This window comes from Limanda limanda, chromosome 2, assembly GCF_963576545.1.
Source record: "Limanda limanda chromosome 2, fLimLim1.1, whole genome shotgun sequence".
Classification (NCBI taxonomy): domain Eukaryota; kingdom Metazoa; phylum Chordata; class Actinopteri; order Pleuronectiformes; family Pleuronectidae; genus Limanda; species Limanda limanda.
In genome coordinates, this window is record NC_083637.1 from 27,375,753 (window position 1) to 27,394,763 (window position 19,011).

General features: G+C 42.2%; 1 protein-coding gene across 6 annotated transcripts in view; it reads right to left on the bottom strand.

The window, feature by feature from the left end:
- The window catches only part of ctnnd1 (catenin (cadherin-associated protein), delta 1), a 30,738-nt gene that overhangs the window by 11,265 nt on the left and 462 nt on the right, over positions 1-19,011 (bottom strand). For 2 of the 6 annotated variants that reach the window (XM_061067127.1, XM_061067119.1), the window contains exons 2-11: positions 9,428-9,575; positions 6,591-6,665; positions 6,344-6,463; positions 5,843-6,135; positions 5,616-5,706; positions 5,300-5,490; positions 3,827-4,082; positions 3,053-3,124; positions 1,474-1,624; positions 533-734 (exon numbers count right to left, since the gene is read on the bottom strand). In XM_061067127.1, coding sequence (XP_060923110.1) covers positions 533-734; positions 1,474-1,624; positions 3,053-3,124; positions 3,827-4,082; positions 5,300-5,490; positions 5,616-5,706; positions 5,843-6,135; positions 6,344-6,463; positions 6,591-6,665; positions 9,428-9,568 — 1,592 coding nt within the window. In that variant the 5' untranslated portion in view covers positions 9,569-9,575. Of the gene's footprint in view, positions 1-532; positions 735-1,473; positions 1,625-3,052; positions 3,125-3,826; positions 4,083-5,299; positions 5,491-5,615; positions 5,707-5,842; positions 6,136-6,343; positions 6,464-6,590; positions 6,666-9,427; positions 9,576-18,538; positions 18,559-19,011 lie in introns of those variants that run through there. The other 4 variants (XM_061067142.1, XM_061067151.1, XM_061067111.1 and 1 more) reach the window with 3 other exon arrangements.

Consider the following 19,011-nt stretch of genomic DNA (forward strand, 5'->3'; position numbering starts at 1 on the left):
TTTCCCGAATGCTCACTCATGCTGTCATGCTATCACAAACTACCACATGCTTACACCAGGGTCAATAATGTGTTTACCATCCATGCAGACAGTCAGACCTCATAGTGTAATTTGCACTGAGGCATTAATGCAGTTCTTTCTTTCACTCTTTCAATGCCCAACAATTAAAACATTAAGGTGAAATGTTTATGAAGTGTAGGGGACAGTTAACTCTGACAGGGAAACACATCAGGCGATGGTCTCTGTTTCCGCACTTTGCACAAAAAGCTTCACATGAAATTGATACACATATTTTCTTTCCTCTCCATTAAAACCACTCCATTATGTGTTTCCTTCTCTTCTGCTCGGCCAACTCTTCATCGCTTCCTTCCTCCCTTATACATCCCATAGCTCCATCCATCTGTTAAGCTGGCATCTGTCCACTTTCCTCTCCTGTCTTCCCCAGCACTGCCTACTTCTCTCTCCCTTTCTATAATCACATAGCTCTAATCTGCCTTCTGACACCACCTGTACCTACATCCCTCCTCCCTACCTCAGGCAGCCGGCTGTGTTGGTGAGGGCCGTCTCCCACTCGAGGTGTCGGGGCTTGCAGTTCTCCTCTCCGCCACCTGCTCCGTTGCTCCCTTTCTCCCAGCCCGAGTGAGGCACCATCACCTCGTCGGAGAGGGCGTGCAGTGCATGGTCTACAATTTCCATTTTCACAGAGTCATGAGACGACAGGTTCCACAGCGTTCCTGGGAAAAATACAGAATTTTAAGTATGCAAAACGCTGTTTAGTTATGCAGCATTCTTGCAGCACCAACTGTCACAAAAAATCTCCCTTTAGAAAACATAAGCTTATGGATGGTTGCATTTTGTGATTTGTGTGTAAACCAGTCTGCATAGAGGGAGTCCATTCATTCTCTTATGAAACCTAGGGACACAGAGACTTCCAAGTTACACCAGTTGGACAAATGAATTATCCTATTGGGGCCCATTCTTTTCCTATTTTGGATTTGAGTATTAAAATTATTAAAAACAAGCTATATTTATTTTTGATATCAGATCCAATTTTGGATTCTCAATTGAATATGGCAAAACCAAAGGATACACACATATTAATGGGTTTTTCTAATGTTTTATAAACCCAACAATAGGTTGATTAACCAATAAATTAATTGCTGTAGTTTTTTGTCTGACTCAGAAAATTGCATTGGGAAAATCATTGATCAAATGAGAGTACAACAACCATAAGTCATAATTAAACCTTTAACTATTTGGGAAAGGTTGGTATCCAGAAGATGATATATTAGTAATCTTTGAAGGAAACTTCTTATTGAAAAACTGGTAAAAATGTAATGAATGAAACAAGACTCCAAATGGTGATATTGACATTAGACATGCAAATAAATCTATCAGGACTGAAGGAATGATAAGGAAACAAGCAGGAAGAAAAAGTTGACTATAAACTGTGTGTTTTCAAGTGCTTCCAACCTGTGATTGTGTCAGTGAGGTCCTGGTCACGGGTCTTCCTCAGCAGCCTGGTCAGCGCAGGAACTCCGTCACAGTTCTTCATGGCGATCTTGTTTTCATGATCTTTGCCATAAGAGATGTTCTTTAGTGCTCCACTGGCTGCATAGTGAACCTGGAACAGTAACGAAGTAACAGTTTAATGAGCTATTAAACGTGATGGATAATCACTTGGAGAGCACTTATAACACAATATTGAAACCTTATATTGAAAATCTATCATCATTGCAATATCCATGTGCACGATATACAAAAACTGCAATAAATGGGGTTTCATGCGTTAAGCCTTCACAGTCTGCATGTCAATATATTTGGCCGATCAGATGGATCCCTGCTGCCCTAGATGATATATTAAACACCTTTAGATCATTGACGTTTTGTTTTGTCAGTGAATCATTGTCGGAAGAAGAAGACAAATCAGAGAAAACAGAGATTTGATGGAGCCGCTAAAAGCTGTAAAAAAAACTACTTCAGGGTCCGAACATGTATGAAAAGACCCCAAATTAACAGGTTATGTGATATTAAACAACCTTATTGCACATCGCATGTTTTCCTAATAGTGTGCAGCCATAACACATTCATGGATTTGGCATTGTTGGCATGCCCTTGAAACTGCTATATATATTATGTGGGTCTTGGCATGAGATACTGATGCAATTATACCGGGGAATTAGGTGGCCACATTTCTTCACTGTAAACCAATGTTACCTAACATTAAAAGCTATGGTTGGTAGTCCTGGAAAAGCTGGAAATAGCAGGAAACACTTTGAAAAAATGCAACAGATACATCCCACCCGTACTATCAGCCCTCTCGTCAAAGCTACGCCCCAAAAAAACCTGAACGTGCACTCTCTGAAAACAGCTAGCAGAGGACTTTTCAATGACTTGCTCGCTAACTTCTTGCTTTCAGTCCATTTCAGTGAAATATAGGTGCTTTCAGACATACACCAAACTCCAGAGCAAGGGGTTTTGATGATGTTTCTTATACGCAACAGACATGAAAAGAACATCAAGTGGATGCAGTCGCTGTCTGACCCATTTCCACAGTCAGTAAATCATTCGACACACACCAGACTTCAGACTAGTTTTTGGCCGTAGAGCATGAAATGTGAAATTAAGAGGCTTCTTTGCTCTGACAGTGGAATGCATGATGTGGTTTGTCTGGTAATGTCCATTCAAACATCAGCAAAAAGTTACCACAACCCAAAGCCTAAATGAAAGGGACCCATAAAAAATGTAAAAAAAAACACAGAATGTTTTGGTCGAACCCATATTTAGCAACAATGTTGACCTCCAGGATTTAACAAGAATAGTTGAGTACGTAATGCTTAATCCCATTTCTCAATTTTCAAAGATTAAGGTTGAGTATTACATTCGCCTTCTCCTCAAAACTCGCCTCAAGCCAATGGGTTGTGTCAGTATTACATCAGAAATTCACTAGTTTCCCGGAGAGTCTTTTTAACCCCACCTAGTCCAATCATAGCACACTTGTAACAAAGTCAAGAATAAACTGAAAGGCGAGGAGGAAAAAAAGCAAACTGACGTCTTTGTTTGGGTTGTCAAGCATGGAAACCAGTGCTGGGATGCCTTTCATACGACGCACATCAGTTTTCACCTGGAAAGAGGAAGGAAAGATGGATGTTAGAAGTTGATGGTGGTCAGGTAAAGTCCAGCTATCTGTTTATTATAAATTATGTCGTGAAAAATCTTTTAAGAAGAATAACTTCTACTGGCAAACTAGAAGAAGTCCCATCAATACAGTTTTTTGCAGCTCTTTTTATTTAAGATTAAAACTAAGAAATCTTGTCTTGCACAAGTTTTGTCTTCTATAAATCCAGTTAAAGACATTCCCCAATAATACCTTATGCTGTATCACCACTGATATATGTTAATCTACACTTCAGAGTTCAAGCTCTGGTCTAATTCTTATACATCAACATTGACTGAACTTTTAAAAAATGTGGCACTGAATAGTTGTTCTAAATAACTGATAAGTGGCCTCAAAAGATGCTTTTAAAGATAATTTAAATTTGAAACCAGTTTCAATTAAAAATCCTCCTGAATTTCCTCTTGAACCTCCAACTTTATAAGAAACAAAACTCTACCACTGTTCTACCTAAATCAAAGAGTGATGTATCCAACAAACCCTTCATCCAAACGCTCCCATTTAAGACTAGCTGTTTTTTGCCATCATACATAACTTTACTTTAATCAGAAACAAGTGTATTTCACCCTCACACTCCTGACAAATGATTGCTTCTGATCTACAAATTGAAACCAAAACATTGTAAGTTGCTTGCATATGTACATCTCTTACTTTATCATTCTTATAGGTGAGATGCTGCAGGTATGCGGCTGCATTGCTCTTGACAGGGTCAAGCCTGTAGTTGAGCATGGCGATGACCTCTGGCAGCTCTGGCTGACGCCAGCCACTGGGGCCGGGACCTTTCCTCAGTGTGCTGTCCAACGACGCCATGCTTCCTCTTTCACCCTGGGCCAGAGGTGCTCCTCCCCCCCAGTAATACATGTCCCCTGGACCACTCATGTCGCCATCCAAGGTGCCTTCGTAACTCCTGTTGAGGGAGGTGACGAAAATTTATCAACAGATATCTATCAAAGCAAACTGCGGTAAATTAGATACCAGAGTTTACCTTGTTATTGTTCATAAGAAGGATTAGTATTGGATAACAGCACTGATCTTATGATCTAGTTACAGAAGATAATTACAGCTCTAGAGAATAAATCTTTGGAAATTTCAAGTGCTTCAACTTGAATCACCTGATTCCTTGAATATAAATGTTTATAGAAGCATATTATAGATTTAACCTTGAAAATATTTTACAGTTATGGCCCTGATTGCCAACACGAGAAAAACTGTTCAACAACAACAATAAAAAAATAATTGTTGAATGCTATTCCATACAACTACACATGGACTGCCAGTAGCCGATGCTTCAGCTATTCACAGACAAGGTGGAAATTGAAAACTGTTCATTAATTCATCTGCACTGTTTGTATGGACATACAGCTGGTTGGCTACTGTTAGCTCCCTGGCAGGGAGAGACTGAATGAAGCAGGATCCGCACACTGTTTACTGTCTTCAACAAACACCATCCCAGCGCTCAGATCAGAGTGCACTGTGATTTTATTCAATCTTGTAAACACCATCACTAGATTTGCAACAGGATATCTAGAGTCCGCTAACTATGCTGAGCCAAGACAGTCTCGTAAAATGTGACCAATCCACAGAGACTCTAACTATTTATGTCTGAGTTTACGGGACTGACGTGACTCAATGTCTGAGAAAGCCTTGCCATTAACTTGAATTGGAAAGTACTTTCAGACTTAAGTAATGGCTGTCATCGACGTTGCATTTTAACTTAAAATAACCTTTGTGCACATTACAACAACTCGATTTCCACAAAGTAGATATTTTACTTATCTTTAAATGAACCAGTCCCAACAAATAACCATGCAAATACAAAACATTTAGCGAAGATGTACTTGTTAACTGAGAAAAGGGGTTGGGGCGATTTCCAAGGGACCAGCACAGACAGGGGTGCCCAGAGAACACTATTATTAGTGTTGTTATTATTATTAATTATTTAGTTGAAGAGTGTTTACGAAGCTAAAGTAGGGCTATTCTTTTTTATATTTTCTCCGTTATTAAACTACCAATTGTCTGGTGGGTGGTTTGGTTATATTATTTCATAGGACATTTCTAGAAGCGCCCCTGCATCTAGATCCCTATTAACATAGATGAGTCACCACAAAAACAAATATCACTTACCCAGCCCGTCGTGGGGGGCCATGGGGGAATACATGCTGGTTGCGGGGCACGGTGCTGTAGTGCATTGGGTGTGCCATCCCATAGTCAGGCTCATCATAACCCATACTGCGCTGATCATCCTCCAGACCGTAAGGCTCTGGAACAAACCTCGGGAGGGAGGAAAGCTCCATAGCACTTCCCATACGCCCAACCTACACAGAGGCAGAAGTTAGTGTCAGACAATCTGAAACCTGCTGTCTACCAAATTACATCCTATTCAATTCTTAAGATACAGCAGAAGGCACCACATTTAGCAGGTGTGGCCGGCTGAACATACCTGTGGCTGAGCAGCATAGGGGTCCAGCTGGTTCCTGCTGGCGGCTCTGTAACTTGGATCCAGCGTTCTGTAACCGTCTGGATGAACTGGTCTGGAGAACAGAAGGAAGCAGAGGTTGAGAACCACACCAGAAAACACTATCCAATCAGAATGTGTATTTATTGTCTACCCCGCCATGATGGCTTGAATCCTAGTAACATAAACAGGCATTTCGACAAGCATGGTACCTGTAGCGATCGTCCATGTGAGCGCCCCTGCTAAGGCTTGCGTAGGTGTCAGACGGAGGCCCAGTGCGGTATTCATCATAACCCCCTTGGGGTCCGTAGTGGTAGTTTCGGGGCACGGTGTGAGTGGGATAGTCCATTGGCATTCCTCCACTAGGTGGCTGCCTGTAGACCCGGTCCATGGGAGTGGTGTAGCCCCCCATCCCAGTCACTGATCCCCCACCATCCAGGGAAAGTGTGTCTGACACAGAGGGGATAACTGTGCGAGTGGTAGTGGTCTTTACTACTTTCTTTACCTTAAAGAGCAGGAGACGGAAAACAATAAGTTACTGCCGAATATTGACAGCAATGAAATAGTGATATTGGAATTTAATTACAAGGATAAATGTTAACAGATGTATCCTGATTCAAGACAACCCTCATTTGTAACCATTTATGACAGCATGTCACTCTATTGGCATCTAGGGATTATTGATAATATATTTATTTGGTTCTATGTATTACCGTGGTCTCTGTGCGCCGAGTGGTGCCATCTTCACTGGTCACAGAGACGACAGGCTGAGGCTCCTGGGGTTCCTCCACGGTGTACGTCTCCTGCATCACCTGACCAGGCTCCATCCTGAACTACACCCATGCAAATTAACATATTTCAGAAATGTAGCAAATAGAGGTTTCACATGGGTTGACCTTATGGTTAAGCATGTTAACAATAATATAAGAGGCATTGGGAAAGGCTCTAATGGATGCTTACGTGATGTGTGCCGTTGATGTAACCCTCGTTCAGTGTCAGCCTCTCTATGTTTGCATTACAAGGTAAGCGGCCGTTCTGCCATGAGAAAGGAATACACATTAACACACACGCATATACACACAACAGTCACTGGGCAGTTGAACTTTTCCAGCAATACGTAAACAAAATAAAAAGTGAAGCAACAGTCATCAACTTTCATTTGAATTTTGGAACCTATTGTAAAGCTCAGGCACATCAAAGTTTAAAAACTGAATGGTTGATTCATATTTTCCATATGACAACGATGGTAACAACCATCTAATGACAGCTTGACCAGAAACAAAACAAGCATGCAGCAGCTTTGAAATATGTGACGGATTATAACAAAAACAAAGAAGTCTGCATGGTCGGCAAGAATGAACTATGATGATGGAATGAACAGATGAAAAACATGTCAGTAATGAAATGAATGAGAGACGCGCAGAGAGATAAAACCTGTTCCTCTCTCGTGACGTCACCGTAAGCATTGCCTGCCCATGGGGTTGTAATGGGTGTGGTGCCCTTCCCATTCCAGCCACAGGGGGAACTCTAACTATCTGTTGTGCCATCTCACAACTTGATGATATGAAAATGAAGAGGCAGAGCCAGAGGGGACACTGCTCACCCCTGACTCAAGGATAACTACAGCTGTCTCCAACTGACAAATGTATTTTCGTATTTAATAATTTTTTTTAAATCTGGGAATAATTGTTATTAGCACTTTCGCGTATCGCAACCCCAACTCTTAGAAGTGCAACTCTGCCCGGATCAGGTAAACAAGACAAAACAAGAGAAGAGAGTCTTAGGGAATAGTAGGAAGTGCCGGGCAGATGTGAGCATGTGGGAACCTGTCAGTGATGACTGAGGTTGTGCAGCGCTGCCTGGGAGAGTGGCAGAGGCATGCGAAAGCCTTTGGGCTATGTAAACACATACAGAGATAAGAATCCGCACAAGCTACATTTCTCTCCTGCTCTCACTGTATTGCACGTACCCTACCTTTTTTTCTGCTGCTAGTCAGCCACAAGAATCACCTGGGACAGGAATGTGTCCCTGTGACTGAGAGCCCGCATGCAAGAGCCTCTACCAACAGGGAAAGTGAAGGAGAGCCCAGTTGATTATTGTGTTTTTCAAAGGTTGCCTCTAGGCCAAAAGTGTCTGTGTGCAAGTCCACTTATTCATGCTCCGTAATGACTAAGCGTGTCAATAAGGAAGTGAAAGAATGAGAGAGTGTGGGTGGGTGTAACTGCATGTCTGTCTGTGAGGTCACTCTGAACCAGCTAACTGACTGGCCCATGATAAAGACGGGTCAATCGTGAATCACATTACCTATGGTCGGACAAATTAGCGTCTGGAGGGAACGGGATATCTGGGCCATGACTTTTACACTCCTTGTACACTGTTAACAGTCCAACTTGTGTCTTTTATCACACAAGTCCAACCTTTTTCCACATAAATAGCTTTACAGATGTTTTAAGTCCAGATGACATTTTGACTAATCTCTTTTAATAGCTATCTGCATGAATTCAGTTAAATTAAAAAGCAGACAGCTGTTGCATTTCTGTCATTGTATTCGGCCTCTTTTGCTCTCCACAACGATTGTTTATCTGTGGACAACTGAGGCCCAGTACACACCTGGCATTAACGTCTCTCCTGGTCCGATTGCAAGCGTGTTCACACATGTGGTGATCAGAGTTGATATTGTGGCGGTGGTTACAATCAAATCAAGGATAAGAGGAAAACATCTCAATGATTGGTAATGAAACTGCAGCGGCTCATCTGACTTTAGTAGGAGGTCCTTCATATGTGGCCCAGGATGGATTTGCGTTCACACTGTTAAAAGAACGTGGACACATGTGGACCAGACCACCACCGAGTGTGGTAATCGGATCATTATGGGATATGAGTGCATTCACACCTGTACTTCGGCTCACATAAACCACGTTAATTCCAGAAACGTACAGGGCCTAAAGCCTGCTCAAATATAACTGGTCAAATTAAAAAATGATTTTCAGCGCAAAATCGTGTACCTCGCCTACAGATTCTACATATAGAATCAGGCAAACAGTGGTTTCAGCTATGAAACTGACACTATATAAAGAGTTTTATCCAGAATCTAGAGCCCTGGTCTAACAGGCCTGGGTTCTAGATTATTCAAACCAGCTTGTTGACATACTGCAGCTCCATGATGATCCAGGAAAAGACTGATATCATACCAAACTATATATACAGCAAGATCATTCTCTGCATGCAAAAGCGCATGGACCAGTCACGACAAGCACAATGGGTGGCAGTGTGAAGTTTGAGATGATGATGATGCTGATGCTGATGCTGATGCTGATGCTGATGCTGATGCTGATGCTGATGCTGATGCTGATGCTGATGCTGATGCTGATGATGGTGATGGGAAGACTCATTTTGAAAGAGAAAAAGATGGATTCCGAGAATGTCGAAGGAGGATGGACGAAAATGCTTTGAATGAAGCTGAGGAGCAATAGAGGGTGAAAATGACCTCCTCGGGAAGGCTTCACTGGAAGGTGCTTTGGTCGTTTTATTTGACTCAAATTTTAATTTCTAAAACTCAAGCTAAATTTCATGCGAGCACCAAGAGTCCAGTCAGAGTAGAACCCAGAGAGGAGGCATTTTACTCATGCCCTCTATGTTCTTCTGCCTTCCAGCCAGTCCACACTGATGGGATATGGGTGACCATGGAGATGACGTTGGATGAGCTCACTCGGATCAAGGAGGGGTGAATCCGAGGGACTTTTTCGATGGAACGTGTGCGTGGGTGAGGGAGGGGCACTGGATTTGTTGCCCATTACCTGCATGTTGGGGAGGGGGCGTGGCAAGGTGCCGGCGCACGACCTCCGCTCATCCTCCAGAGCTCGGCTCAGCATCTCAAACTGCCTCTCCTGCTCCCGCACTGAGGCCAGCAGGGAGGCCGTACTCGCACACTGCTCCATTCACACGCTGAGAGCAGAGCACAGGACAGGACAGGATCATCAACACCAGAGAGCCAGATGAGATTCAACCATCACCAAGTTTTCATCCAAAGAGGATACATGCAGCAAGAGTGAAAACCCCAAGTAGATATAGATACAAAGCAGGGCCCTAGCACAGTGCAGAGCTGAGAACACAATCACCGAAGAAGGGCTAATGAAGCTGTTTGCAGAGGTTAAAAAGCAGCAGGAGCTGATGCGGGGAGGATAAATGAGGGAAGTGGGAGTGAACTGCATAGATTAAGTAGCAGGTAAAGAGAGAACGTGACTACAGACAGAACAAGAGCAAGATACATAGGGAGGGTGAACAGCAGGACTAAGGAAAGAGCTCATTGTGGGAGAATACATCTAAAAAAGTAATTATTCAGTTTTTGTTCGATGTGAGATGTAAGAGCAGGGATGCAAGTGAACCACTCTGTGTTTCAGCATATTTTTTTTTCACCTTCTGCTATGCGGGGTTAAAAATAGAAGGAAAGTGAGATACACGACAGGAGAAGGTTACACCAAGTTTTCAGCTGCAGCGTGTGGAGCTTGTTATCACTTCTTAATTCAAAGGTTGTAGAGAGAGTTGGGAATGGAGAGGGAGACGAGTGGGGGAGCCAAAATTCTACAGTGCTTCGTTTACTGGCTGGAATACTAATGCCAATTCATCTATACGCCGTCCATGACACTGTATATTGTCCATACTGTGATAAGGGATTTCATTTCTTTACAGCCTGGCTGCCACCATCCCTGGTCAATAAACCTTTTTATTATGCATTTAGGTTTTAGTCAGTGAGCCAGAGTAAATGATTCCTGTAGCAGCAGCGAGAGAGAAAACATTGTAAGCTACCAAAACACGGAGACAGTGAAAACAAGCTGGCGAATAAGAACGAAAAAATGTACTTCTTTCTTCTGCTCAATATTGTAATGGCAATTAGGGTTCCTCGGCTAGTTTCATAAGACAAAATATATATTTATGTACCTTGTACGAGCTTTATTTTCATTCATTTCATTCTCACAGCGGATTCTCCCAACTTCTATTTCTTCTCTTTTTTGCAGACAACTTTATTTATTGATGGCTATCAAGACGTGAAAAGGAAATCAACAAATAAGATAAAAAGTCTTTTAGAAATAAATGACCAACTTTATGAGACTTAGTGTTTAAGTCGTATTGCACCTCATTTTTTAAAATAAAATATCAGTGATATATTTAGTGAAAGCAAAAGTCAAAGGGGTAGTTGTAGTGCTGATGGAAGGCTGGGTGAAGTGTTTGAGTCCACAAAACACTTTCGGAAGTCCCGACACTCATATTCAACTGGAAACAAGGTCATTTACACAATGTTTAAGTGGCTTCTGACGGTCCCTGAATGCACCTACTCGGAAGACATCAGTGGACATTTAGGAAACCCAGTTAAAACCCAGTGTAAATTACCTGGTTCCCAGTTGAATTGAATTTCTGGGCTTTCTGACACTCATATGACACAACATGAGCTGTATGGAGGCATGTTATGCTTTTTCTTGTGATGTTTTTTTACGTCTGACGAAAGTTCACTAATTTCTTCAATTGTATTGGATTTGGCTGCTATGCTGTTTACCCCTAAAACTCCAGAAGTGTTTTGTGGACTCACACAGTGGTGAGTAGATAATAAGTTAATTGTCATTTTTGGGTGATGTATCCCTTTAAACTCAAATCCAAATATCCCACCCAATGGCTTAGAATCAAACTATAATGACATCAGATGAATTCAGAAGAAAAGATTTACTCTTATTCACTGTAAGTCGAAATTTGGGGTGAAATGATCATTCAAATGTAAAGGTTTAAATTAACTAGACTACACATTTCCAGGGACATACTGACATTTTACTTAAAAATAACCAACTTTATTACATATCCAGTATTATGGAGGAAATAAATCAAGATGAACCAATACCAATAACTGGTTGTGCTGGACTATATTGCCTGAAAAATCTAAGCAAGATCCGCAATGAAAGGAAAGAATTTTGGTTTTAATTGTCAGAGTGGCCTTTTAGAAGGAAATGTGGCCTTAACAAATGCCATTGATGACCTCAGACTAAATACACAGGCATGAAGATAAGGGAATGTCCCTCCAGCACAAGTTAAGACAGTGACTAAGTGCTTTCCTCTGACGTCCTCAGCAGAGACGCTGGTAAGGGAGGAATGAGGAATCTGTGGAGGATTAGTGGAGTAGTGTCTGTCTAATAACGGGATGATATGAGCTTGGCTCCTCTCCAAACCAGGGCAAAAACCATTTTCTACTTCAAAGTCCACTGACTCATGTATATCAAATCTGCACTCCATCCGTGTACACACAAATGTCAAAGGGAACAAAGGCTCCTGTATTACTTCCGTGTACACACACACACACAGACACACCTGAGTGTGTGTCTGCATCCAAGTGATTGTGGGTCAGAAACAAAATAAAGGTGGCATGTGTGTGTTTGGCTGACGTTGATTTTATCCTTGAATACTCAAACAAGGCTGTGGTGCGTTTCAGTGAAGTTGACGCTGCTAGTTGTTTCTATTCATTTGCTTGGAAAATAAAACACACATTTGTGCATGCAAGAGTCACACAAAAACACACACACAGCCATTGTCATACATTCCACAGTGAGATTTGGCGTGTCATATCCTGTCTCAGCTCTTGGAAGCTGTCCTAATAAGGGAGCCCTTCAGTCTTTCATAGCGCTGCTCATCCTTCTCTCACACAACGTTTTTTTCTTCCCAGCCAAACACTTCAATCCAGGAAAAGGGAGAGTGGGAGCCATCACGTTCACTGACCCAATCAGGGCAGTCGACCACAAACCAACAAAGTGCTTCTGTAGTGGATAATGTGTGTAAACTAAAAAACATTTCTAAAGTTATTTCAAGTGGCAAGTATGAAATGACAATTGTTACTTTGGCTACACGCATGCTTTTGTGTTTTCCTTTTCGAACCAAAGCGAACTCTGGTCACATGAGTGTTTTGGCCCTGTATCAGTTTTAATCCCTGTCCATACTAACACGCCTGACAAGTAGGGCTGCAACTAACGACTATTCTGATAGTCGATTAGTCACCGATTATTGAAACAATTAATCGACTAATCGGATTATGAATGACACAAATTCTCAATAGCTATTATTTAGCAAGCAGCTTTTAAATTTAGCTTGAGGTTGTTCAAGGCATGTGATGACTGAAAATAAAGACAATAAAGATAGATACTTCATTATAAAAAATGTCTTTTAATAAACTTTGCTGCATATAAGGGTACTGTTGACACAAAAGCAAAGAAAAATCAAGTTTTTGTCCATTTAAAACCAAGGACAGGCAAAGTGCTAATAAAAAAAATTAATTTAAATTTAAGTTTCCCTTTTTACTGTGAACCAAGAACAGGCCAAGTGCTGGTACTAAAAATAAATTAAAAATCAAGTATCCATTTTTCGTGTTAACAAAAAAGGACAGGGAAAATAACATTAATAAAAACATCAACAAACGAAACTACAGTCTTCTTCAGACTAAATCATTTTGATTAAAACAAGACGTTTGTCAGGCAATAGGATAACATTTCGCTTTTAAACTCGTTAAAAAAAAGTTTAAACCATATTTTTGTAATGGATTCTAGAATCCTGCGCGCAGGTATATACGTGTATATATAACATCTGACAGAGGCGAGTCCGCATCGTCTCCGTTACGAAGTCAAATGTGCCTCCTCCTCACATGCTCGTGTCCTGCTGCCCTGGAGAGCAGGTCCGCTGTACAGATACTGCAGGTAGTTTTTCTCGGGCCATGTTAAGGGTGAAGTTCTCCCGAACTTTTTACTTCCTGGTGCGCGACTGCGCCCGGCAGCGGACGCCGACATTGGTCCATGTTTCGTCGCTATTGCACATGCGCGACTTTCAGAGATAGGAAGGGAGTGAGATGGCTCACTCCTCAGGTACTTCCATCAGCACCTCTGGTAAAACAACGTTTAGTTCCGCTGCGCGGCACGAGAAACACGCGCTATGACGTCACCAACGAATCATCGACGAGTAAATTCGTCTGCGACTATTTTGGTCATCGATTTTTGTCGACAACGTCGACTAATCGTTGCACCCCTACTGACAAGGCATAGGACGTGACGACTCGCACACCGGGCATGCTAATGCCAGTGTAAACATGAAGGCCTGCACGTGCCGGTGACAAAGATTTTTATCGGCAAGCAAGTTACTTTGACAAATTCTGCACCAAATGTTTAAACTAAAATGTGGTCAACAGCGTTTTCAAACAAACTTCTGCTCTCAAACTCTGGAATAGTTTGGCTAAAAGTATTCGTGGCAGAGTTAACACATTTTCAAATGAAAACGTAGTAGTGTGTGGGTAGCCTTTATGTGGCAGCCATATCTTGACAAATATTTGACTTGTCATTAAAGTTGTTCAGTAGCAGATCAAGTTTTACATCAGGGAGCATTTATTTTAACCTGACTATGAAGCACTGAGACCAGACATCAGCACGTCAATGTACCAATTAAAGATTTTCTTTGCACCTCTGTCAACATAAACAATCTCTGAGAGTGTAGAAGAACACTGTCTCTTGTGTGCAATAGTCAGACAGCCACAGAGCCTGTAGCTATACGAGACTCAGCGCTTACATTCTTGTGGCAGAGTGCATTTGCTTGTGAGAGAGTTTTAAATGGCTTTAGCCACTTAATGCCTGAGCATTAATCATTAATCCATTGTAAATCCACTTTGTGGCAGTGCTAAATTGTATCTGCTAATGGGATAGCCCAGGAAATACACAGCTTAGCCACTTACTGTCCAGAGCCAACACACAACAGAGATGAAAAGCTAGTATCCACTACAAATGGAAAACTCTTAAGTACACACTCAGTCAGCTTTTACGTCTGTCAGCCAGTGCTCACTGAGTGACTGCAAAGTATTCCCTTATTATCATGTTGCAATTATTGCTTCTTCAGCAACTCAGTCACTGGTGTTGTGGCAGGCTGATGTGTATTCTGTTCCAGTAGGCACACCCACCTACCAACACCCACAGCTGAGGTGAAGCTATGGTAAAATGCTGTTGTGGCTTGGCCAAATGCTCTGCTGACTCAGCCTCATTTGAATGGTCACACACCGATTTGGACTCTGTGTGTGTGTGTGTGTGTGTGTGTGTGTGTGTGTGTGTGTGTGTGTGTGTGTGTGTGTGTGTGTGTGTGTGTGTGTGTGTGTGTGTGTGTGTGTGTGTGTGTGTGTGTGTGTGTGTGTGTGTGTGTGTGTGTGTGTGTGTGTGTGTGTGTGTGTGTGTGTGTGTGTGTGTGTGTGTGTGTGTGTGTGTGTGTGTGTGTGTGTGTGTGTGTGTTGATCTTGGCCCACCTCCAACTACTGCCTTTACTGTTCTGACTAGAAACCGTGAACCCCACCAACAACAACACCGTCCTCCCATGTGGCCTGTAGTGTGGTAGCTGCAGAGTGAGTGTACGTGCACATGCAAGCACACACACACACACACACTCACACATGCACTAACCCACACATCCACTTGCACTCCATCCAGACTGTTCAGGGACCTCTGCAAGGCCGGCTGTGTAATCTACAGGACACCAGCTAACTATTCTTAGTGAGGAAGGAAACACACAGCCAGCTGTAACTCAAAATATAAACCAGTGACTTCAAGTACATCTAACTGGAACAATGATCTATCTGAATACAATATTGATATGAGGCTCAATATCTCCTGGGTTTTTTGTTATTGTAATATAATGATTGATCTGGTCTTTTCATACTGCAGAGACATTTTAGCTGAGTGGATCAAACATTAAACGCCTCTGACTTGACTACAAAACCCACATAGTAAATAAGCTACTCCCAGACAAAACATTACCAATGTCAAATTTGGCATTTTTTATCAAACAAGTGATTCAGCTAATGCACAGCTGTTATTATTGAATGCACCTCATTATTTATTAATTTGTCATCAGTGTTTCATCAATCAATTGTCAAGGAAATTCACAACTTCCCAGAATGCCATACCACAATGTTCAAACAATTTCCTGATGAAAACATGTCTGTCTCCTCCAGGTTAGGGTATAAATGTCATAGTTCTATTATCAATTGTCTGGCAGGGTTGAAGAAAGAAAAAATTGATTTCAAATTAAAAATAAACCTTTGGCTTCAAAAACTGTGAAGACAGTGAGGCGCTGGACAAAAGCAAATCCATATGTACGGGTGGGGAAAAATGAAGTTGAATGACAACAAATCTCCAAAAGGATTTTACACTATATAAGCCAGATACTCAATCTTCATAAATGTTGATCCAAAACAAACCACACTGGAGAAACCTTTTGCATTAAGATAAGCATCCTATTCTCTGCATGTCCAAACAAAGGCATTTCTAAGGATATTCACCTCTCTAACGTTGTTCTAATGGCTTCTGACACATAGAATTAATTTAATGTGAATGCAACCACTGCAATTCATTGTGCAACAGCTTTGTTTGACAATCACAGCAAAGTGTGTTTTCCTGCAGTGTGAGTGATGTTGATATTCGGTATATCTTATTTTACAGCTTCACTTTAAAATGGATTGAACATTCTAGTGTCTCTGCACTAGAGAAAGAGCTTGTTTGCCATGCAAAATAAAAAATGAGCACAACAGTCGTTGATATATTATTGATGCACTAGGTTGGAAGCTTTGTTATACACTTTACAGCATTAGGGCATTATCTAAAATGTGCTAATAAAGGCAGAAGTTGCGAGTCAAAGTTGAACTCCACTCGAAACCAGGCTGTATATGGAAATGTTACATCCGGGTGAATGTGCTAAGTTGGCAAGACAGCGAGGTGAGAGAACACCTCATTTTCAGCACATTCGTGACATCGAACATGACGCACCAGTTATAAAACCAGAAAGGCAATCTCCTCTACTGGCAATGGGAAAGGAGTCATTTGCCTTTTTTAGCTGGTTTACTTGTGTTTAAAAACCTGTCTACAACTGTGAATCTTGGTGTAAGAGATGAATGTGAAGCAGACAACTCCATACACAAGTAAAACTGTTAGTGCAAATGAATCATCCTGAACAGAAACCAAACTACAATAAATAGAAAAATTCTAACAGAGACATAATGAATCAAAACTGATTTGATTGTAGGAGCTAATGGCGACACCCGGCATGCACTATTATCATTATATAGGTCAAACATGGTGTAGGACTAGTATTATATAGTTGAAATCAATATCATGGCATCACTACATCACTGTTTGGGTAAATTAAACTTAAAGATCCAGTGTGTATAATTTAGGTGAAAAGGATCTATTGATACAAAGTACATATAAAATAATACTAGTGATGTTTTCACTTGTGTGTTTCATCTAAATTGTAAGAATTGTGCTTTAATTTGCCATAGAATGAGCCCTTTATATTTAAATACTTTATATTTACTCTTTACAGAGGCCTCCATGTTTTTACAGTAGCCCAATCTGGACATCCTACGCACCTTTTGAGTTTTTATGACAACTGAAAGCGGATGAGAGGAGGGGTCACTAGTCACTAGACACAAAAGTCAACATATGAAGTAATGAAACTGGTGAGTAATCCGACTGACTCAGTTGACTGGGTACATGTTTCTAATTTTCAACCATTTTTGTAAACTAATAAATATTCCTGCTCAATCAGTACTATGGAAAATGATCTGCCAAACAAACTAATGATTAGCAGTCGGTAAAGATTTACTACTGGTGAACTGCAAAGGGAGCGTGGTTGCCTCCCAACAAGGAAGTTGGTTAGATCTCTTCCATGAGGACCATAAAAAGGCAAACTGGCCCTGATCTTTTCCGAGAAGTTAACCACCAGCTCTGAAGGAGGGTACTGTAACAGTCCAGCTCCACGGCTTCAGCGGAGTCTGTGCACTTTGATTTCACTGTCCGTGTTATCACACATCTCACATGACACTGCCTGCATGGACTGTGCACTGACGTGCTCAGGATTCAAATAAAAACACTGCTGCAGGTGGAACCGTTGGAGGTGGAGAGTTGAGGACAGATAAAAGAGAAAGAATGAGCGAGCACAGAGAGGAGGAGCGAGCACCAGAAAACCCCAGCTTCTGTGTGTCAGAGGGACACACCCGTGGCGTGCTCTGAAAGCCCGTCATTACACAGGCTCACAAATGATAGCCCTGGTTAGAACAACTGGCTGAGCAGCAAGACTCCAGCCCCCAAGGACTAAATTGCTAGGGGGAAAAAAATGTAGGCAGCTAAAGAAATATCCAACTTCTGATCTTTTTGACCCTGCTTTTTACATTTACAGAGAGGGGACATTTCAGAGCAAACAACTTGTCCAAACTTGCTCACAATCACTTCCATCCTTGTTCCAACAGGTCAGAGCAGACATGCCCTACTGTTGGGGGGTTGGGGGGGTGGAAGAGGAATATGCGAGGCATGTCCATGCTGTACAGAAACTCACCGATCAGCTCGACAGTTTCGACGCAAACCAAAAGATCTTAAGTTACTTGCCAAGTATGTCCCTAGTGTGTTGAAAATCACCAGTATCAACACAAATTTACAAATCACAGTAACTTCAGACAGGAGAGACAAGTTGCTCTTGCGCAATGATGAAGTCACACAGAAACTACAGTGATCGTGATTACAAAGTGAAACCATGAGGAGTGACCCACTGAAGTCCCCCTGTGTAACCCTGGATCCTGAAGAACTGTAAGACGAGATGGAGCCTGTGTTCCAACCCTTTTTTTTAAAAAAGCCTCTGAATAACGAAGCCTCAAACAGGCCTGCCACCTTACCACACCCACACAACTGCACTCACACAACAGGTTCTTGCTCTTGTCCCGCTAACCCTGTGTCCTCCCTGCTCCACCTGGGAGACCACACCGAGGGACAGTGGCTGAAACAACACACCGCGCGTCTCCACACAGTCAACACAGAACGAACACACATTAAAAAGAAAAGCTCCTTGCAGGAAGCACCAACCTGGTGATCGTGTTCACCTGAGCAGCAGCGTTCAGCCCCACGGTCCGCAGAGAGTGGGCATTCCAGGCACAGCAAGCACACAATGGGGAACTGATAAGTGATCCGAGGCTGGACTTTGACTCCCAGTTTACGGTGTGTGACACGGCGGGCTGCCCGGCCACTTCCGGGTGCCCTTACCTGTCCGGTTACACCCCGGGTGGGGGGGAAGGGGCGGAAAGGGCCTGGTGGAAAAGCCCCTCCGTGTGTAAAGACAGCGAGCACTCAGCGTGTAATGCAATAACAACAACCCACAAACCACACCATCCATGGAATAATGTCACACATCAGCTACACCCCAATACAGTGGAGGGGCAGACGTGTGTCCGAGTTGCCATTGTTTCCACCTCTTCACTCTACGTGTAAAAGTTCTGTCAAACTTCCCCTAAGGGTCCCACCACTCCGGATGACTTATTCATCCTGCGACCGAGTGGAAC